The sequence below is a fragment of the Portunus trituberculatus genome, chromosome 17 (genome assembly GCF_017591435.1).
Source record: "Portunus trituberculatus isolate SZX2019 chromosome 17, ASM1759143v1, whole genome shotgun sequence".
In the NCBI taxonomy this organism is placed as follows: Eukaryota; Metazoa; Arthropoda; class Malacostraca; order Decapoda; family Portunidae; genus Portunus; species Portunus trituberculatus.
Window position 1 is genome coordinate 1,705,001 of NC_059271.1, and position 22,500 is coordinate 1,727,500.

The following is a 22,500-nucleotide window of genomic DNA, read 5'->3' on the forward strand; positions in this document are numbered from 1 at the left end:
GCTCCCACTTGTTGTTGAAACAGAAGCCAGCGCCCTGCCGCACCTCGCCGGACGGGTAGTACACCTGGCGGCCAAGCGACGAAGGTGAGAATCTACATATGAGGAGAGGTGCTGTACATACATACATGCAAGGTTAGTATATACGGTGGACATCTACGGAAAACGTTATTCTAATGCTGGCTTTGCTATTTATGCAAGGAGGCCAGACTATGGCAAGAGAGAGAGAGAGAGAGAGAGAGAGAGAGAGAGAGAGAGAGAGAGAGAGAGAGAGAGAGAGAGAGAGAGAACTCTAATTTTCCGTCTTTGAAAACCACCCTAATGAGAGAACACAAGACTTAATTAGGAACACAAGCCAAGGTTCCGTGCATCCAGTAAGGTGGAGAGCGGGGCAGGCACACAGGCACGCACCTGGTCGATGCAGTACTCGCCCATGGGTATGGCGTACGCCCGCTCCGGCTGGCACTCGCTGGTGTCGTTGGTGATGTAGCGCAGTACGCCGCGGGACAACAGCTCGACGCGCTCGTGGTCGTAAGTGAGCTGCACCTCGCATTCCGGAAAGCCGATGCGGTAGTCCGGGTCTGGTATCTGTGTGGGGCAGAGGCAGGGACGTCAGTGGTCAGTGCGGCGGCCATCACCATCATCACTGCTCTTTCACTATACCCTTCCTTGAACAAAGTGACAGGACAACATTGATTAGTAGTAAATGAATGGGATAGAAAATTGCAAGCTCTTTAAGGCCTGCATTTAACATTCTGAAGGGTTCCGACGGCGAGAGAGAGAGAGAGAGAGAGAGAGAGAGAGAGAGAGAGAGAGAGAGAGAGAGAATCCCCATGACATGAGAGCTGGTGATGGATACCGCCACTCGCTGCAAACATGAGCCTGACTGACAGTTTGACACGCGCCCTCTCACCCACACACGCAAGGTTTCCGTTACCCCGCCAAGACCACCGCGCCTGACCTACGCTTCGCCAAGGTCAGGAAACCAACGGTACTGTGATTCCAACCATCCCAACATGAAATAACCACCAATCTTTTATTCATCAACGCTAAGGAGCCCAGCAGTGTTCCAGTAACTCAGCAGAAAGGCTCAGCGGCGGCGCCCTCGAGGACCTGCTGTCTGGCTGGCGTGAGTGATGAGCGAAAGAGGAATATAAGAAGCGCAAGCCGTGTAACCATCGCCGGTGTCCAAGGTCTGTTACATCAAGCGTGCAGGACAAATGAACCTCCTCAGTGTCTCATTACAGAGGGACAAATCATCATCATTATGTCCACTGTTGTCCGGGCCCCGCTACTCGCTGCTCGCTGCGGGTGGCGCTTGGCTTCACAGGAGACGCGGCGAGGTAGGAACGTTGAGGAACATGGACCCGTGATTGAGAGAGAGTTGGTAAAATGAAGCGTCTTGTCTAGGATACATCTTGTAGCAAAACGCTCCTTAGTTTGGAGAGAAAACAATTGAAGGAAGACAAACAAATTATATTTCAATATCACACGAAAGGTAAATAAAATGAAGTAAAGTTAGATAAACAAGTAAATAAAATAAAGTAAAAAAACCACTAATATCATCCAATGCAAAACAGTTAATGAAGGAGATCAAGTTAGGTTTTTTTTTTTTTTTTATACCATGTGGGCTTTTCACGGGAGTTTATGGGCTAAAGGGGATACTTTTTGGGGGTATCTCCTATCTCAAAGCCCACCCGCTAGGAAACCGTTGCCCCGAGTGAGGAAGCCTAACCTACACTCGGACCGTGGACAGGATTCGAAGAGGAAGAAAGTCATGCCGTCTCTTTGATGAGTTGCGTGCTTGGGTCGTAAATGGCAGTGTCATGGGTGGCGGCGGCAGACACTCACCTGGAAGAGGGAGCCATTGTCCAGCTTGATGTAGGGGGTGAAGGGGTAGTTCCCGGCGGGCACACATCTGCTGCTGACTGCGTCCAGGATCTCACCGAGGTTGCAGCACTTGGCGATGCACGGGTCAGATTGGCAGCCTGGCGTCTGGAGTCTTTGTAGCTGCTGCATCTCCTCCACGCTGACACACACGTACGCCTGAAGGAGGAGGCAAAGAAGGCGAGGGTTAATGCAGGATAAGACATATTTTCGCTTTAGACGGGACGCAAAAGCCGAACAACGTCATCCTTAAAAGTACGAATAATTTATCTGTCCTGTGTAATACAAGTAGGCCTCTCGTGTTAGAAGAAATACTCAGGACAAATTTAGACATCTGATATGCCAATGTAATTCCTCGTCTGAACATATCTCACTCCCAAACATTCCCTTCATCAGTCTATGTTCACTTAACTATATTCACCTGCCGCCAAAATGACCCTAAAACACTCCATCTCCCTGTGTTCACCTGCCTACCGGCCACCCGCCAACCACTCACCATGGGCACGAGGCTGCCGTTGGTGTGGAAGTCTTCGATGCAGTACTGGTTGTCGGGGATGATGCGGTCCAGCAAAGGCACGTACAGGCCGCCCTCCTCCTGCTGCACGTGGAAGGCGTCCACCTGCCACCCCATCTGGTCCCCGACGCACGTCTGACGGTAAGCCAAGCACCGGTGCCATTGTATTACTGCTCAGTGTGTATGTCGAGGATGATATACGACCTCTACAAGCACAGAGACCTCGAGGCTACCGGTGTTCCATTAACCATCAGAAAATTGTTGTCTGCTTCCAGTCTATGTGACTCGATAGGAATGGAAACAATATCCAGTTTGTAATAACATTCCCAGGTAAGGTGAGCTGTAGCTACATATTAGAGGGTGTAAGAGATGAGAGTGAAATCTACCCTTTCCTCGAATGAAGGACAGAATAAATCAAGATAAAATCGTAACGTCAGAACAAATAGCAAAATCAGACCCAAAAATCCTTCGTTTGTCCCCAGCGCCCCTCACACTCCAGGTCTCCCTCACCCACCTGGAAGTTTGGCACCAGTTCGTGGGTGTGCATGAAGGGGGGCTCTCGGATGTCCACCATCTTCACATGCTTGTGAGCCGCGTCCACAGACTTGAAGGGCACCAGCCAGGGTTCAGTGGTGACGTTGTAACGAAGGGCGCAGCTGGAGGATGTGTCGTACACCTGTGGAGGGACACAAGCTGCCTTCAGGGGACCAGTCACAACACTGACATGATTTGACAGTAGATAGCTTCACCTGTATGCTGGCGAAGGAGGGCGATGGTATGGACGAGGGAAGGAATGAAGAAAGGATATGGAAATAATGACATTCTCAGCATTAAACAAGTATTTTTTGATAAGTATGAAATTTCGCTCTACTGGATTATAATCTTAAAATATTAATTACCGGATGGTCTGTAGCTATACTGTATTCGATTACTCAGTTCTGAAGCAAAACACTTGGAACAATGTGGCCCTGAACAGAGTGGGAGGGACAGTCAGTGCTTCCTAGTGCTGGAGGTGGAAGTTGTCTGATTCTCACCATGACTCACCTCGTTGGGCATGCAGCATTTCCTGACGGGGATCTTGGAGGGATCGTACGTCTCCACCTCGGTTTGCAGCACGCACACCATGGCGCCCTGGATGTGCGGGGAGCCCTTCACGCTGGCGTTCACCACGAAGTTCTCGAGGCAGTAGTGGTCCAGGTCGTACTGGTGCTCGTACTCCGGCACCCACAGGTGGCCGTTGTCCAGCACGCGGAAGTCAAACTCCGGCTTCCTCTCGGGCACGGCGTCCAGCAGGTACCGCTCGCAGTCCAGCGGGGACGTCCACAGCTCCACCTGCAGCAGGACACACTCCACTACAGGACACAGCAGGACGGTACAGGTCACCTTGTACAGTACTATGGAAAATTTTGTTGTCTGCCTTCTCTCTCTCTCTCTCTCTCTCTCTCTCTCTGACTGACCTGGTCCCGCGTGAGGTTGGACTCCATGTAGAAGCCGTAGTAGTCCACGGTGAAGATAGGCACGCTGAAGGTGAGGTCACGGCTGGGCTGGCAGCTCTTGGTGGCGTGATCAAACACCTCCTCCTCGGGACAGCATTTGTGGATCACCAGGCTCAGCTCTCCTGCTGCTGCCGGCGCCTCCTTTTGCGGGAACAGCAAGTTAGCGGGACCCTCATCGCTGTCACCGTGCGTGCGATCAGCGGCGGGCTCCTCTTCGGGTCGGAGGTCATGGGGGGGAGGCAGGAGGGCGTCGTGGTGGGAGCTCCTGGTGGCAAGGTCGCCCGGTGGTGCCTTTGCTGAAGGCGCCGAGGGGCTTAACTCTGCAAAGACGAAAGTAAAGAAGGTAGAGTAACAAACAAACCGGAATTGAAAACGCGGGTGTCCTCCACTCTCCTCTTGCCGGCGGTCTTGTCACGGCTGACCTTGGCGGGAGGATGGGAATGGAGACACACACACACACACACACACACACACTCAGTACTGCCGCCAGGAAATAATGTACAGAGGGTTGGATAACTGGCGAGGAGACGGGAGGATAGATATCTGGATAGATAGATTAACAGATAGATGGATGGATGGACGGATGGATGAACAGATAGATAGAGAGAGAGAGAGAGAGAGAGAGAGAGAGAGAGAGAGAGAGAGAGAGAGAGAGAGAGAGAGAGAGAGAGAGAGAATAAACAAATAAGAATAAAGTTTACATTTGGATAAGGAAAAAGGATACTAAAATAGACAGAAAGAATATATAAGATTTGGACATACACGCAAATAAACACACACACACACACACACACACACACACACACACACACACACACACACACACACACACACAACAAATGGACAAGAAGAATACATAAACGACAACATTTATACAACTCCCCTCTCCCTCCCTCCCTCCCTCTCTCCATCCCTCCAACCCTCCCTCCTCTCCCCCTCCTCTCTCTTACTTCACCTCCTTCCCATATATCTTAACATAAACACGACAAAGATAAGATGAGGAGAGGCTTGTATATATCTCTCTCTCCCTCTCTCTCTCTCTCTCTCTCTCTCTCTCTCTCTCTCTCTCTCTCTCTCTCTCTCTCTCTCTCTCTTTTTCATTTATTTGTTTATTTTATTTATTTATTTTTTAAATTTTTCTATATTTTTTTATATATATTTTTTCTAATAGTTGCCCAAAAAGCTTTGCTTTAAAAGGACTCCCATATATGACATTGATTATTTTGTGATTATATCCAAATATATGTATATGTATATTTTGTTGTTTTATGGGATAATAAAATGTTTAAAATGTTTAAAATGTTTCTCTCTCCTAAACCTGTTGTTGCTGCTGCTCTTGCCTTCTTCTTTTTTTATTTATACCATGTTGGCTTTTCACGGGAAATTATGGGCTAAAGGGAATATTTTTGGGGGTACCTCCTATCTCAAAGCCCACCCGCTAAGAAACCGTTGCCCCGAGTGAGGAAGCCCAACCTACACTCGGACCGTGAACAGGTTTCGAATCCGTGCGCTTGGAGACCCCTCGAACCCCAAAGCACGCATGGTTCCAATGTACCACGGCGGCCCCCTGCCTCTCATTTCACCCTCAATTGCTCCTTTTATCCCCCCACAGTCAAGGCACACAAACGCCTACCTAAGAAAAATACGTCAGGATAATTAAACACCTGCCTGCCTTGTTGCTTTCCTTTCTACCCTTATTCTGTCTACCTCACCTCTGCTTAAAGTCACAAAAAACATCTACCTAAGCGAAATATGTCACGATATTCACCTGCTTACCTTTTTGTTTTCCTAGCTTTCTACTTCCTCGTGTATCTCCTCTCTGCTTCAACGATAAGGAAGGAAGGACAGGGAAGATGGAGGGGAGAAGGGAAGGAAAAGGGATCATGCTCTTTCATTGTTCCTTGTTTTTTTTGGAGAAAGAGATGGAAGGAAGGAGAGCACAGAAGTGAGGGAGGGAAGGAATTGAGGCATGGAGGAAAGCAATAGTAAACAGAGGATGAAGTTGTGGATGGAGGAAGGAACGGAGAGGAGGTGAATGAAAAACGAGAGGAATTAATCTCCTGACCTCCATAGAGCCTTCCTAATGTCAATAAAATGGTCTAATCATACACAAAACTCAATTAAAATAGTGAAGACTGTGGCCATTAATCTTCTGACCTCCATAGACCCTTTCTCATGTGTCAATAAAATGTTCTATTCGTACACAAATCTCAAGGTAAAAACGTGTCCCAATACTAAAGGAGTAAATATTATTGGCTAAAGTAACATGTTTCTCTTTAAGCCTTTCGTATCCTCCTCCTCCACCTCCTCCTCCTCCTCCTCCACCAAAGCTTTCCCTGACGCCACAAAGAAGGAGTGAGCTGGCGGCGTGCGCGTAAAACAGTCGCTTCCTGTTAATACGGCCAAGGATAATTGTATGTTCGTGCTGCGTAAGGGAAATATCTCTCTCAAACGTGAATCTCTTGTTTTCTCTCTCTCTCTCTCTCTCTCTCTCTCTCTCTCTCTCTCTCTCTCTCTCTCTCTTTATTTCTCTATTTTTTTCTTCTTCTGTGGATGGGTGAAGAGGAGTTACGTTTAGTATTCCTGGTTTTATTTATTTTTTTTTTACTTTTTTCCATTTTCTTTATCCTTTCGTTAACAGTTTTTTTTTGGGAGGGGTTAAGGAGTATGTCTCATTATTGTCTTTCTTTTCTTATTCTTTTCATATTTTCTTTTTTCATTTCATTCATTCATTCCTTTTTTTTATCTCTTCTTTCTTTTCCTTTACTTTCTTTCATTCTTCCCTTCTTTTTCTTTCTTTAAATTCTTCTTCTTCTTTTTGTTCTTCTTATAATCATTTATTTTTAATATTATCATTACTACAAACATCATGTTTTTTTTTTTATCATTTTATCTCTCCTTCATTCTTTTCCTATCTCTTCTTTTTCTTCTCTACTTAATTCCTTTCTTCCTTCTCTCTATTCTTCTTCTTCTTCTTCTTCTTCTTCTTTGTTCCTCTTATAATCATTACTCTCATTATCATCATTACTACAATATTTTATCTCTCTTTCATTCCTTTTCTATTTTTCTTCTCTTTCTTTCTTTCTTTCTCTTCTTTTCTCTCAGTTCTTCCCAATCTTTGTTCCTCTTATAATCAATACTTTTAATTATTATCATTACTACAATCATCGTTTTCTTTATCATCTTCTCCTTCTCTGTCCTTCATTCCTTTTCTATCTCTTTTTTTTATCCTTTCTCTCAATTCTTCTTCCAAATCTTTGCTTTTTTTTTTCTTATAATTATCATCTTTTATTATTATCATCACTACAATCATGGCGTTTTTTCATCCTCTTATCTCTCTCTCTCCTTCACTCATTTTTAATCTTTTTTTTCTTCTTTTCTGTCTTTGTTTCTCATATAATCATCAGTTTTTTTTTATTATTATCATTACTAAAATCATCGAGTATTTTTTCTTATCTTCCAATCTCTCCTTCATTCCTTTTCTATAGCTTCTTCTCTTTCTTCCTTTCTCTTCCTTTCTCTCAAGTATTCCAAATCTTTGTTCTTCATATAATCATCAGTTTTTTTTTATTATCATCATTACTACAATCATCGTGCCTTTTATCCTCTAATCTCTTCTTCACTCCTTTTCTATTGCTTCTTCTCTTTCTTTCTTTATCTTCTTTATCAATTCTTTCCTTCTTTCTCAATTCTTCATCTTCTTCGTTCCTCTTAAAATCATTACATTTTATTATTATCATTACTACAATCATTGAGTTTTTTTATCCTCTAATCTCTCCTTCATTCATTTTCAATCCTTTTTTTTTCTTCTTTTCCCTTAATTCTTCTTCCTCTTATTCGTTCCTCTTATAATTACTTTGTTTTTTATTTATCATTACTGCAAATATCGAGTTTTTTTTTTTATCCTCTAATCTCTCCTTCAGGTAATTACACACGCGGGGGTCTCCAGTAGGCATAATTCTTGAGGTTCTCCGGCTCTGTGTTGCCTGAGGTACAATTAGAAGTCATCGTAAAATCTGGCAAAACGAATGAGGGAAAGTCAGAAAGATACATAAAAGATACATTCATTCTCTCTCTCTCTCTCTCTCTCTCTCTCTCTCTCTCTCTCTCTCTCTCTCTCTCTCTCTCTCTCTCTCTTGTGACCTTTATTTGTTTTTGCTCTTTGTTGTTATTGTTGTTGTTGTTGTTGTTGTTGTTGTTGTTGTTGGTGGTGGTGGTGGTGGTGGTGGTGGTGGTGGTGGTGGTGATGGTGGTGCTTTTCGATTTTTTTACACTGCTGGAAAAATAGTGATGAAAATATACGATTTTTCTTTTTTCTTTTTTCCATTTCTTATCATCACCACTAGAAAGTTAATTATAATAGCAATAATTAGCATAGAGACAAAAAAAAAAAATTGTTAAAAAAAAACGAATAGAATAGGTTAAAATAAAATGGATGACTAAGCGAGCCAATGAAATAAACGAAAGAAAATCAACGAGAAGGATAAAAAATTAGTTATTATCAGGTCATGTTTCTCTTTCCCCTTTTCTTTTATCCAGTTTTTTTTTCATTTATTTATATATTTATACCATGTAAGCTTTTTCACGGGAATTTCTGGGCTAAAGGGGATACGTTTTAGAGGTACCTCCTATATCAAAGCCCACCCGCTAAGAAACCGTTGCCCCGAGTGAGGAAGCCCAACCTACACTCGGACCGTGGACAGGATTTGAACCCGTGCGCTTGGAGACCCCTCGGACCCCAAAGCACGCATGGTTCCACTGTACCACGGAGTTTTTATCACTTTTTTTTATCACCACCAAGTTGTAATCGTGTATAAAGCCATAACAGGTTGCAAAATACTGAGAATGGGGGAGTATCAAAGACAGATATTCAGATTCTTTTTTCTTCTTCATTTAAAGTCATACCAAGAACAGAAAGGAGACAAAATTTTAATCTCTTCACTATGACAGACGCAATTAACCACTCTAAAGATAAATAAGGAGATAAAAAATAAGAAGTTTCAAATTTATATCAAGTTTAAAGATGAGAAAGGAGACAAAAGGTAACAGCTTGTAAAATATTGAGAGAGGGAGGGAGTATTAAGAAGAGACATTCAGATCCTTCTTTCCTTCTTTATTTTTAAGTCATGACAGCTTGTAAAATAATGAGAGAGGGAGAGAGTATGAAAGAGAGACATTCACCCCTACCCTCTCCTCCACTCCATCTTCCTCTCTTCCCTCTCTTCCTTCCTTCCCTCTCTCTTCCTCTTCCTCGTCCTCTTTCCCTTCATCCCTCTCCTCCTCCACTCTATCTTATCCCTCTTCTCTCTCCTCCTTCCCTCTTCCCTTTCCTCCCTCGTTTTCCCTTCCCTCTCTCCCTCTTCCTTAAGTCATAATAACTTGAAAAATATTGAGAAGGAGAAAGTATTAAAAATAAATATTCAGATTCCTTTTTCTTCTTTTTTTGTTATCGCTATGAAGTTGAAAATAATATAGATGAGATTGTAAAATATTGTGAGTGTATAAAGTTTTAACAGCTTGTAAAATATTGAGAGAGGGGAGTATAAAAAAAGACAATCAGCTTCTTTTTCTTTTTTTTTCTCTTTTTCTATTATCACTATGAAGTTAAAATAATAAAAATGAGAGAAAGAAAAAGAAAGGAAAAAAGAAGGAAAAAAATCAGTAGCTTATCTTTCTTTCTATTTTTCATGTCATGTTATTCTTTTTCTTTTCTTTCTTTCAATTTTCATTTTTTTCTTTTTTTCTTTTTTATATTATCGCTATCAAGTTAAAAATGAGAGAGAGAGAGAGAGAGAGAGAGAGAGAGAGAGAGAGAGAGAGAGAGAGAGAGAGAGAGAGAGAGAGAGAGAGAGAGAGAGAGAGAGAGAGAGAGAGAGAGAGAGAGAGAGAGAGAGAGAGAGAGAGAAGAAAGAAAAAATGAGGAAAAGAAATCAGTAGCTTATCTTTTTCTTTTTTTGTCATGGTATTCTTCTTTTCTTTTCTCTTTTTCAATTTTCAGTTTTTTTTTCCTTTTTTTCTTGTTATATTACCGCTATGAAGTTAAAATAATGAAAACGAGAGAAAAAGAAAAAGAAAAGAAAAAAAGAAAAATAAATCAGTAGCTTATCTTTTTCTATTTCTGTCATAATATTTTTCTTTTTCCTTTCTTTTTTCCAGTTTTTATCACCACCAAGTTGTCATCGTGTCATAACGGCTTGTAAAATATTGAGAGAGAGGAAAGTATTAAGGAGACACATTCAGATTCTTCTCTCTTTTTTCTTATTATCGCTATGAAGTTAAAATAATAAAGACGAGAGAGAGAAAAAAAAGAAAAAAGAAGGAAAAGAAGTTATTAGCTATTTTTCTTTTTTTTATATATATAATTCATGTTTTGTTGCTCTTTCTCTTAAACATTTTCTTGTTTTCCTTTTCTCTTTTCTCTCATCTTTATTATTTCTTTCTCTTTCTCTCATAATCATTTTCGATTTCTTCTTTTTTTCTTTCTTTCTTTCCTTATTGATGTTCTTACTATTATTTCTTTTTCTTCTTCTTTTTTCTTCTTCATCATCTTTTTTCTTATTATCATTCTTATTCTTCTTTTTCCTCTTCCTTTTCCTCTTTTATTCATTTAGTCGGATTACACATCTCTCTCTCTCTCTCTCTCTCTCTCTCTCTCTCTCTCTCTCTCTCTCTCTCTCTCTCTCTCTCTCTCTCTCTCTATATATATATATATATATATATATATATATATATATATATATATATATATATATATATATATATATATATATATATATATATATATATATATATATATATATCAATCTCTAACCTTATCTATCTATCAATCTCTCTCTCTTTCTCTCTCTCTACCTCTCCCTCCCTCTCCCTCTCTCTCTCGTTCCCTCTCCCTCTCCCTTTGCCTCTCCCTCTCTCTCTCTCCCATTGGTTCGTTCATGCGTCACATTGTTCCTTTGCTCACCACGCTTGCCTCTAGTTGCCCGAGCCGAGGTCACTCCAGCGATCCACATACTCAAGGGGTCACGGCTGCTGAGACGCTTCCTTCATGTGAAAAGGCAGAGAAAAAAGATAGAACGTGCGTAAAGGGAGTAAAGAAGAAGAGGAGATGGAGGAGAGTAAGGAAGGGGGAAGGGAAGGGGGTGGAGGCGAAGAAAGGGGAGAAAAATTGGAAGGAGGAGGGGGAGGGAAAGGAGTAGGAGTAGGAAAAGGAGGGAAAGAAAAAGGATAAAGAGTAGGAGAAGAAGGAGATGGAGAAGAAAAAGGAAAAGTAGGAGAAAGAGAAGGAGAAGAGAAAGGAAAGAAAGAAGAAAAATCAGAAGAAGAAGAACAAGAAGAGAAGAAGAACAACAACAACAATAACAACAACAACAACAACAAGAGAAGAAGAAGAAGAAGAAGAAGAAGAAGAAGAAGAAGAAGAAGAAGACAGGTGTAAAAGCGTAAAGCAAGTGAAAGTAACACGCATCGAGTACGTACAACCTTGCACAAAACATACTTAATTTTCGTGGGCAAAAAAACACAAAGCATCTGTCTTGACCTGAAGGCTCACTGTGGCGGAGTGAACTGCCTTGTCACTTGCCACGTTACATTTTGTCGAGCACAGTGTCTTTTTCGTGTGGCGGGAGAAAAGTAGCAGTGAAACAATAGAGATCAAGAGGAGGAATATACTCGTACTTAATTTGTCTTGCCAGAGAGAGAGAATCTGCCAGTATGGGTCTACAACCTTGTCTTGAATGGGATGCTGGATCACGAGTAGGTAGTGGTGGTGGTGGTGGAAGTGGTAGTGGTGGTGGTAGTATTCAGATACGTCTTGCTTTCTCACCACGACAATTTTTCAAACCCCAGAGACGACTAGGAGGAATTTCAAGGCAGTTTCTCCTTATGATAAACTAGAAATCTTGCTAATCCATCACCAAACCATAAAAATACCCTTAAGAACATTAGTCTCTTTAACTAGAAGCCTTTAAGAATAGTCGTCATGAGGTGTTATTGTGCATCTCTGACAAACCTAAACCTATTCCTGCCCTGAGAAGATTTCAAGACATCTCTCTTCATAATTCTGAACATTCCTTTAAACTGATTCTCTTCTGGTAAAGCTATCTTCAAAGAGCTTTTTATTCATCCATTTTTCAGTACTATTCATGCAGTAACAGGTGTGTCTGACAGCCTCTTGCAGCTTCCCTTATTTTCTTACATTCTTACTCTTCATCGCTACCCTTGGCCAAAACTACTCTTACATAAAAATAGTACCCGCTTCAGCAAGCAGTTCGTCGCAACACCTGAGATTATGAACACCCTCGCTCACACTCAGCGGGTTTCCCAAGCGACGTGTGTGGGGACAGTCGGGGTTCAGGGACGCGAGGTTCGGGCGTCTTTCATCAATCCGACACGCACCAGACAGAGACCGACCGTATTCTGAAACACTTCTACACTGCACTTCCACTACTTTCAAATGGCTTTACCTGAAATTTAACGCGATTTTAAGGATGTTTTTACGGTTCTAGTGAAAGACTAACAAGATTTTGAACATTTGCAACAGGAGGAAAATTCTTGAGAACTTTACTTGAAATTTCTCGCAGTTTTAAGGATCTTTTTACGGTTCTAGTGAAAGACTAACAAGATTTTTAACATTTGCAATAGGAGGAAGGCTCTTTAGAACTCAGCTTATCAATTATGTGGCCTTTAACCTCCTTCACTACCATGACTCATTTTCACATTCATCCTGTTTACTAGCTAATCATTTTAAACACCTTCAGAAAATTATGTAGGGATTAAAATTGTGAAGTTCGCGGCCATTAATCGTCTGACCTCCATAGACCCTTCCTGATGTCAATAAAATGGTCTAATCGTACACAATTCTGAAGGTAAAAATGTACCTCAGTACTGAAAGAGGTTAAGGATGTTATTACGGTTTTAATGGAAGACTTACAAGATTTTTAACATTTGCAACAGGAGGAAGACTCTTGAGAACTCGCCTTATCACCTCTGTGGCCTTTAACCCTTCAATACTGAGACGCATTTTTACCTTGATTTTTGGGTGTGATTAAACGATTTTATTTGCATTAGGAAGAGTCTATGGAGGTCAAAAGATTAGTGGCCAGAGTCTTTACTATTCTAATCCCCCCACAAGTTTCTGAAGCTGTATCAAATCACCAAATAGTAACCAGAATGAATATGAAAACGCGGCATGGTACTGAAGGGGTTAAAAATAATCACGGTGAGGCAGCAAAGCGTTTCTAAATAAGGACGAGAGACAGATCATCGCCCGTTAGGAAACTGTACATCGCAGCACCGTAAGGACCCGGAATGGACTATGACTCGGACTGAACGGACCGGGCTATACCTGTACCTCTCCTCCCACCACCACCTGTACCTGCCGTACCTAACCTGTCCCTGCTAAACTGTCTATCCTTGTGTATGGGAGACAAAAATAAACATGTCTACTTTCTCTCGTGTAGTAAAACTGTATATATATATATTTTTTTTTTTTTTGTAGGATTTTAAAATGATCTATTGTGTACCTAACCTGTTCCTACTTAACTGTTTATTGTTGTCCTTTCTTATCTATGCACTTAAAAAGATTATATTTGTTTAGTGTATATAACTAGTCCCTGCTCAGCTCTCCGTTCTTGTACCTTTCTACCGATATGGTTAAAAAATTGTTTCATGTATGATTTTCAGGGTTTTGATGTGATGTAGTGTTCGTAACCTGTCCCTGCTTACTTCTTGACCCTTGCCCTTCCTCTGTGCACGATAAAGATATGGTAAGTGGTGTTTACTCTCACTCATGTAGCAAAGAAGTATAATTTTCGAGGTTTTATCCCTTTCAGTACCATAACGCGTTTCAATATTCTTTCTACTTACTATTTGGTGAATTTATACAGCTTCAGAAACTTATGTAGGGGAATAAAATAGTGAAGACTCTGGCTATTAATCTTCTGAACTCCATAGAGCTTTCCTAATGGTTGATAAAATGGTCTAATCGTACACAAATCTCAAGGTAAAAATGTGTCCCAGTACTGAAGGGGTTATATGTGATGAAGTGTACTTAATCTTTGTCCTTCCTTCCAGTAAAAATATAATGAGTGATGTTTACTCTTACTCCGGCAGCAGAGAAGTGTGATTTCCAAGGTTTTAATGTGATATAATGTACCTAAGCTGTCCTTGTTCAGCTGTTATCCTTGTCCTTCCTCTTAGTACGGTAGAAAACTAGTAAGTGGTGTTTACTCTTACTTCTGTGGCAAATAAGTATGTTTTTCATGGTTTTAATGTGATGTAGTGTACATAATCTGTCCTTCCTTACCTGTTTACCCCTGCCCATTACTTTCATTGTGGTAAAAAAAACAGTGGGTTTACTCTCGCCTCCGTAGCATAACTGTAAAATTTCCTGGTGTTTTAGCTTTACTCTGTGTACCTAACCTGTTCCCGCCTCACCTGTTTATCCTTGTCTATTACTTTCATTGCAGTAAAAAGAAGAAAAAAAATGTTGGTCTACACTAACTTCCGTAACAAAACTGTAAAATCTGTAGGGAGTTTTAGCTTTATCTAGTGTACCCAATCTGTCCCCGCTTCACCTGTTTACCCTTGTCCATTACTTTCATTGTGGTAAAAAAAAGTGTTGGTTTACTCTCACTTTCATAATAGTAATAAGAAAAAAAAAATGTTGGTCTACTCTAACTTCCATAACAAAACTGTAAAATCTTCAGTGAGTTTTAGTTTTATCTAGTGTACCCAACCTGTCCCCGCTTCACCTGTTTATCCTTGCCCATTACTTCCATCGTGGTTAAAAACAGTGGGTTTACTCTCGTCTCCATAGCATAACTGTATAATTTTCTTCAAGATTTTCAATGTTATGTACCTCGTGTACTTTAACGTGTTCCTTGTTAACAGTTAATTCTTTGTCCTTTCCTCTCCGATTAATGAAAAAATTGTACGTAGTCTTTACTTTCACATCCACAGAACAGTTACATAATATTCAGGATTCTATAATTATATGTTTTTTTTTTTTCCTCATCCTCAATTTCTTATATGTCAAAAACGATTACTATCTCTCTCTCTCTCTCTCTCTCTCTCTCTCTCTCTCTCTCTCTCTCTCTCTCTCTCTCTCTCTCTCTCTCTCTCTCTCTCTCTCTCTCTCTCTCTCTAATCTTTACTACTACCATCGTTTCACTGGCTCACCTTCACCGCCTTCTCTGGGATAACCCTCAGGCAGCTTCCCACCCCAGCTACCCCCACCCTAATCTCTCTCTTTCTCTCTCTCTCTCTCTCTCTCTCTCTCTCTCTCTCTCTCTCTCTCTCTCTCTCTCTCTCTCTCTCTCTCTCTCTCTATCAGATCTCTCTTTCTCTCTCTCTCTCTCTCTCTCTCTCTCTCTCTCTCTCTCTCTCTCTCTCTCTCTCTCTCTCTCTCTCTCTCTCTCTCTCTCTCGTACACAAAAATTCAGGAAGAGTGAAAGAAGGAAAAAAAACTGGCTTGCCTTCGATTGCTATTCAGGATCTTCTTTCGTCACCTCCCTGTTTTTTTTCACCATTCCATTCTTCACTGGCGGCAGATTCATCTCTCTCTCTCTCTCTCTCTCTCTCTCTCTCTCTCTCTCTCTCTCTCGGCCATATTGAGAAACGCCTTGCTCCCTCTCCACATCAATTTTCCAAGTCCCCAGAGACGACTTGCCGAGTTTTCAAGACAGTATCTCGTAATCATTACTAGAAATCTTGCTAATCCGTCACAGAACCATAAAAATACTCTTAAAGAACGTGGGTATCTTCAATTAGAGCCTTTGAAAATGGTTGTGGTGAGAGAGCGTTTCTGAATACAAGTCTCTCTCTCTCTCTCTCTCTCATTACCTTCGTATCTCACATTAGGGGGTCACTGATGTGCTCGTTGTTTCACAGGATGGATCATATTTTTTGTCGACACTTTTCTTTTTTTTTTTTTTAGTTCAGTTTCAGCATTTTGGAACCGTTACCAAGAAAGAATCAATTTATATACATTTCTTCCCTATCAGTTGACATTTCTCAGGTATTCGTTAATCATTTCTAACTGTAAGATTTTTATTGACGTTTTTTCAAGGAGTATGGACAGGATTCGAACCCATGTGCCAATGAATCCATCGTCCCTTAACCACGAGTGTTACCGCTGCACCACCGTGGCCTTCAAGGTATGACTGACAGAGGAGTGTGCATTACTAGCGGTGAAATGAATATTGCTACAGGTGGCGACATTGTACCTCTGCTGCGGTGAGACTTGCATTTCATCTTAGTCGTATTTGCTATTGTGTGCTGATAGACGAACGCTTTCACAGAATCAGGAGGAGAAAAGTGCAATTTAGTATGAAATATGGTTAGGAGACGTCGAGTTGTATACCTGAATAGCGGCGGTGAACTGCATTTCCTATTGTTTACTGGTGTATCAATCTTGCTCCCTTCTCAGCAAATAGTGACGGCAAGCAGAGCGTAGCAAGTTCATTTGAGAGGGAGGTTTCAAGACATTTATCCCTTTATTTTGGTTAACTCTCTCGGATCGATCTGCAAGAGGACTGGCAACTAAATGGGTCTTCTTTTCATATTTCATGTTGCCCTTGACCACTTTTCCCCATTCATATATAGAAAAAAAAAAAAAAATCACTAGCACTGAAATATCTGCAAAAACTCCAAATTCAACCTCATCTATGACGGAAAAAGGACTGAAGAACTAACACAACTTTCTCTTAATCTTCCTCGCATCTTTTCTCACATTTTTTCCTCTATTCTTGCAAGGAGAAGGTGCACAAAATATTGAAATAACCACCTGGCGACGCGTTATTCCTCCTCACCTATGATGGAAAACACAAGCCACCACACAACAACCACTGGACCGCTGCACTGCCTGGACAAAATGTTCCCCTGCCAACCTACATTAATCTCCAGGAACTTTTTTGTACTACTCTGAAAACACTACGTAGCTAGAAAGGATCACATTAAGCTTCTATAATCTCGTTTTTCCTCCGTGTATATGTGAACAGAAGAAAGAAGAAGATGAAGCGGTAGAAAATAAGAAGAAAAGAACAACAAGATCAATAAGAACAGGAACAGGAATGATAATAATAACAACAACAAAAAACAAGAAGAGATGAACAAGAATAAGAACAAGAACAAGAACAAGAACAAAAAGAAGAACAAGAAGAAGATCAAAAGAAGAAAAGAAGAAAAAGAAGAAGAAAAAGAAGATAAAAGAAAAAAAGAGAAAAAGAAGAAGAAGAAGAAGAAGAGGAAGAATACGAATAAAAATAATAATAAGAAGAAGAGGAAAAAAAAAGTTGGTACAGCGCCTCACCACACGGGACTCCCATCACAGCAGCCTCAGCTAGTGTGTGTGTGCGGGGGTGTTGAACAAAGACTGGTCCCCGAAACTTTCTCCAGGCACTCATCATCATCATCATCATCATCATCATCATCATCACCTTCACTGTCATCATCATCATAATCTTCAACTCTGCTCTTGTTCATTATGATATATTTTTCTCATCTCATCTCCTTTTGTCTTAATCTCTCTCTCTCTCTCTCTCTCTCTCTCTCTCTCTCTCTCTCTCTGTTCTCTTCTATTTCGCTCTCCACGCCTGAGTTGCCATCTATCAGTTTCTCTCCAAATCGTTGTAAATAGGTAGTCATGTATTATTTACGAGATTTACGCTTGAACTGCCGCACCGCGTATTAACTTTCCCTATTCTCCACCACAAGATCTCGTTTTTAGTTCGTTTCCTAATCTCGCACTTTCGTTTCTCGGTTGTCCATAAAAAAAAAAGATACGCGCCGCAGCAGATGCACAACAAAGACAGGAACAACACCAGGAAATTTGCAAGTATTAAATAAGTGAACAGCGACACGAACGAGAGATGATTAGAGAGGAGGAGGCAGAAAAAAAAAGTATATACAAGAGGCCTTTGTTCTTTGTCCTAAGGTGGATGTACGATATAAGAAATACACCTGTGTTTGAGAAATAGGCGAGGAGGAGACAGGAACAAGACGTCGATTAGGGAGAAAGAGAGAGAGAGAAAGAAGAGAGAGCCTTTGTTCTTCCTCCTCCTCCTCCTCCTCCTTTTTTCCTTACAAATATTAAAGCCTTTAACTGGAAACGTTCAGAACAACAAACAGGACACGATTAGAGGAAAGTAAGATAGGTTATAGCCTGACATTATGGAGGAAAGGCCTTTATTTTTTCTTCTCTTCCTAACCTTTACTGGAAACGTTCAAATATTGTCTTGTGTTCAGTGGAATGTGCACACTGGAGACAAGACACGACCAGAGAGAGAGAGAGAGAGAGAGAGAGAGAGAGAGAGAGAGAGAGAGAGAGAGAGAGAGAGAGAGAGAGAGAGAGAGAGATGAAAAGCTTTAGATCCATATTCAGAAACGCTTATCTCTCTCACCAGGACAATTTTCCAAGGCCACAGAAATAATAAGCGTGGTTTTCAAGAATATTTCTCAAGTTAATAATGTAAAAAAAATCTCAATCTGCCTCTAAAACAATAAAAACACCTTAAAAAATTCGTGTAAATTAAAAGAATAAAGCCTTTTGAAATAATGGAGGTGAAGCAGAGAAGTGTTTGAGAATACGAACCTTATTCTCTCTGCCTTCCCACCAAACAAGCGAGTAATGGGGCACAGCACGGGTCTTCACACCTCCTCAGGGAATAATGGCTTGAGTGTGGCTTACGTGAGGATGGAGGCTAGAGTTTCCTGTTACAGCTGAACACTTCCGCTTATAAGATACGTAATGCATTAAACACCACCTGCAGTTGCTTCTATTCTTTATGTCTGTCTGTATGTGCCTCTCTCTTCACTATCATTATTGTTACTGTTATTATAATTCTATCTGTCTGTGTGTCTGTCTTTCTCTCTTCACTATTATTACTGTTACCGTTATCATTATTATTATTATTATTATTATTATTATTTCTTCCTTCCTTCTATTATTATCTCTTCTAAATATTCCTCCTCCTCTTCTTCTTCTTCCTCTATCTCCTCTATTATTATTATCGTTACTTATGTTTTTATCACCGTCATCATTATCATTTTTTTCTCATATTTATCATTTCATCTGTTACTATTTAGATATCCCTCCTCCTCTTCCTCTTCTTCCTCCTCTATCTCCTCCATTTTTTTCCTCCTCTATAACCCCATTATCATTATTGTTACTATTATTTTCATCATCATTATTATCATTTTTTTTCCTCATATTTCTCATCTGTTACTCTCTCTTAAATATTCCTCCTCCTCCTTCTTCTTCTCCTCCTCCTCCTCCTCTTCTTCTTCTTCTTCCTCCTTTACCTCCTCCATTTCCTCCTCCTCTATTAGTATTATCATCACCATCATTATTATCTCTTTCCTCATATTTCTCATCCTTTTTTTACTATCTTTCTCCCAAACATTCTCCTCCTCCTCCTCCTCCTCCTCCTCTTCTTCCTCTACCTCCTCCATTTCCTCCTACTCTATAACTCCTCCATATCCTCTTCACCCCTCACCTCCCAACCCTCTTCACCTCCACTCAGAAAAATACTGCAAATTGGCGGTCACGTTCCCTCGCCCTCACGACAAACAGACATGAACGTGGTGGTGGTGGTGGTGGTAATGGTGGTGGTGGAGGAGGGGGCGTCCTGAGCCTGCCTTTACCACCTCCATCTCCTCCCTACACCTGTCGAGACTGGCGCCCTTTGTACTGCCCGAAAGAAGCGCAGGGTTACAAAGGAGAAAGGGAGTAGTGGAGGCTGAAATGAGGGTGTTTTTGAGTCAAGGCATAAGAGGATTGGAAAAGCGAGTATCCTTAAATATGGAGAAAGATTTTAAGGGACGTGAGAAAGAGGAAAGAAATTGAGAAGATATATTAAGCGGGGCCAGATGGAGTTGTTGCGTTAGGCTAGGTTAAGTTAGGTTAGGTTAGGTTAGGTTAGGTTTAAGAGAGATTTTGTAGGAAGTTGTAACAGTTGGGTGTTTTGAAAGAAAATGAGAAGAAGTACAAAAAAAAAAAAAAGACCAGATGGTTGTTAGGTGTAAGTTAAGTTAGGTTAGGTTAAATTAATAGAGATTTTGTAAGTTTCATTTGGGTGTTTTGAGTCAAGGCATAAGAGGACTGAAAAAGTTAGTAACCTTGAATATGGAGAAAGATTATAAAGGACGTGAGAAGAGGAGAGAAATTGAGAAGACATATAAAGAGGGACCAGATGGGTAGTTACATCAGGTTAAGTTAGGTTAGGTTAGGTTAAGAGGGATGTTGTAGGAAGTTGTAGCAGTTGGAAAGATGAGAAGGAAGAGGAGAAGTTGAGATGAATAATGTGGATAGGAGAGGTAAAGGCAGCTACTGATAAGAGATAGGAGTGGTTGATAAGGTAAATGAGAAGGAGAAGAAGGATTTATGGTACTGGTAGGAAATAGGAGAGAGAGAGAGAGAGAGAGAGAGAGAGAGAGAGAGAGAGAGAGAGAGAGAGAGAGAGAGAGAGAGAGAGAGAGAGAGACAGACAGACAGACAGACAGACAGACAGACAGACAGACAGGCAGGCAGGCAGACAGACAGACAGACAGACAGAGAAAACGAACAGAAAACAGAGACAAGGAATCTTAAAACAAGTCACCGTGATAAACTAAACTAAAAAAAAAAAATAATAAGACAAAGATCAAACAAAAAATAACAAAACACAAAAAGATAATAAAGAAAAAACAGACTAAAAAAACAATGCCACAAGAAACAAGGAATAGAAACACACTGTCCTCGAAACCAAAGAGAAAGAGAATGACAGAGACACAGAGAGACAGAGAGACAGAGAGACAGAGAAAGAGAAAATAAAAAAATAGTTATTGGAAACGTGTTACTGAGAGAGAGAGAACCAACCTTGAAAGTATGGAAATCTTAACTGCAGGGGAGGAAGAGAGAGAGAGAGAGAGAGAGAGAGAGAGAGAGAGAGAGAGAGAGAGAGAGAGAGAGAGACAGGGAGAGGGAGAGGAAGGAGGAAGGGAAGGCAGGGTGCTAGAAAAGGTTATGGCAAGGGTTAAGGTGGTGGCAGGGACCGGTCTGAGAGGTGTGAGGGTTTAAAGAGACTAAAGGGAAGGCTAATGAAGGGAAGGGAAGGGAAGGGAAGGGAAGGAAGGGGATGGGAGGAGAGAAGGGGAAGAAGTGTATAGGTAAGGACGAGCTGGGAAAAACAGACTGTATCGCTGGGTATCACCTTACGAGAGATTAATAAGAGATGGACAAGGAGGAGGAGGAGGAGGAGGAGGAGGAGGAGGAGGAGGAGGAGGAGGAGGAGGAGGAGGAGGAGGAAGAGTAGCGACCTTTCTCCTTTCATTCTCACTTCATTCCTCCTCTCTCTTCTTCTCTTAGTTCTTCTTTTCCTTCATTCTCTTCTTCTTCTTCCTCTTGCATCTTCTTTCTTTATTTTTCTTATGTTTTACTGATTCTATTTTGTCTGAGTGTTCGTGTGTCTATCATTTCCTTTACACAATTCCCTCTTCCTTCTCACCTTCATCTTCATCTCCTCCTCCTCCTCCTCCTCCTCCTCCTCCTCCTTACGGCCAGTGGAGCAATTTAAAAACCTCGTAAAAAGTAAATAAAACCTCAAAACTTTGCATGTTAATGTGACAACACCTGAACCTACGTAATGGATACTCTCTCTCTCTCTCTCTCTCTCTCTCTCTCTCTCTGTCTGTGTGTTTGTTTGTGTGTGTGTTAATTAAGGTGAGTAGGGCGAGACAGGTGCACGTTAGGTAAGGCAGTGTAAGGTGAGGTAAGGTGAGGTGTGAGTGGGAAGATAGTGAGGCAACAGGTGTGTGTGTGTGTGTGTGTGTGTGTGTGTGTGTGTGTGTGTGTGTGTGTGTGTGTGTGTGTGTGTGTGTGTGTGGAGGGGTGGGAGTGACAGGGAGGGTTATCAGCTGGTGAGCGTAGAGGGAGGATGGGAGTGGGGAGCGGGAGGGAGTGACAGGGAGTTAGTTATCAGGTGAGGTGGGGGTGGAGTGGGGAGTGGGGGAGTAGAGGGAGGGGGTAGGATTGGGTCACTAATGAGGTTCAGGTATCAGTGTGTTCTCACCTGGCCAACCTGACGCCTAATTATTCCAGGTGACGAGTTCGACCTTTTTACTGAGACAGAGAGAGAGAGAGAGAGAGAGAGAGAGAGAGAGAGAGAGAGAATTTTTTGCGGTGTTCTCGAGTTTTCTCTTTTCTTTTATTCAATTTGTTTTATTTTTCGTATAGAGTAATAAGTTTCCTTCATTCCATATTTACTTATAGATCTATTCCTCTATTTATTTATGTGTTTATTTATTTATTTATTTATTTACTTTACTTACTTTATTTTATTTTATTTGATCTTTTTTTGTGTGTGTGTTGTAAGTGGTAAGTGTTGAGAGTCACACACACACACACACACACACACACACACACACACACACACACACACACACACACACACACACACACACAAACAGCACGCTCGACTCACAATCGAGAGGGCCGGGTTCGAGTCCCGGTAAGCGGCGAGGCAAATGAGCAAGTCTCTTAATGTGTGGCCCCTGTTCACCTAGCAGTAAATAGGTACGGGATGTAAGTCGAGGGGTTGTGGCCTCGCTTTCCCGGTGTGTGGAGTGTGT

General features: G+C 41.3%; 1 protein-coding gene across 4 annotated transcripts in view; it reads right to left on the minus strand.

The window, feature by feature from the left end:
- Window positions 1–22,500, minus strand: part of LOC123504961 — a 124,667-nt gene that overhangs the window by 10,789 nt on the left and 91,378 nt on the right. For all 4 annotated transcript variants that reach the window (XM_045255930.1, XM_045255931.1, XM_045255928.1 and 1 more), the window contains exons 3-9: window positions 3,856–4,214; window positions 3,443–3,730; window positions 2,913–3,074; window positions 2,381–2,533; window positions 1,849–2,043; window positions 409–585; window positions 1–64 (exon numbers count right to left, since the gene is read on the minus strand). The exon at window positions 1–64 is cut by the window's left edge and continues 137 nt beyond it. In XM_045255930.1, the coding sequence (XP_045111865.1) occupies window positions 1–64; window positions 409–585; window positions 1,849–2,043; window positions 2,381–2,533; window positions 2,913–3,074; window positions 3,443–3,730; window positions 3,856–4,214 (1,398 nt within the window). The remainder of the gene's footprint in view (window positions 65–408; window positions 586–1,848; window positions 2,044–2,380; window positions 2,534–2,912; window positions 3,075–3,442; window positions 3,731–3,855; window positions 4,215–22,500) is intronic.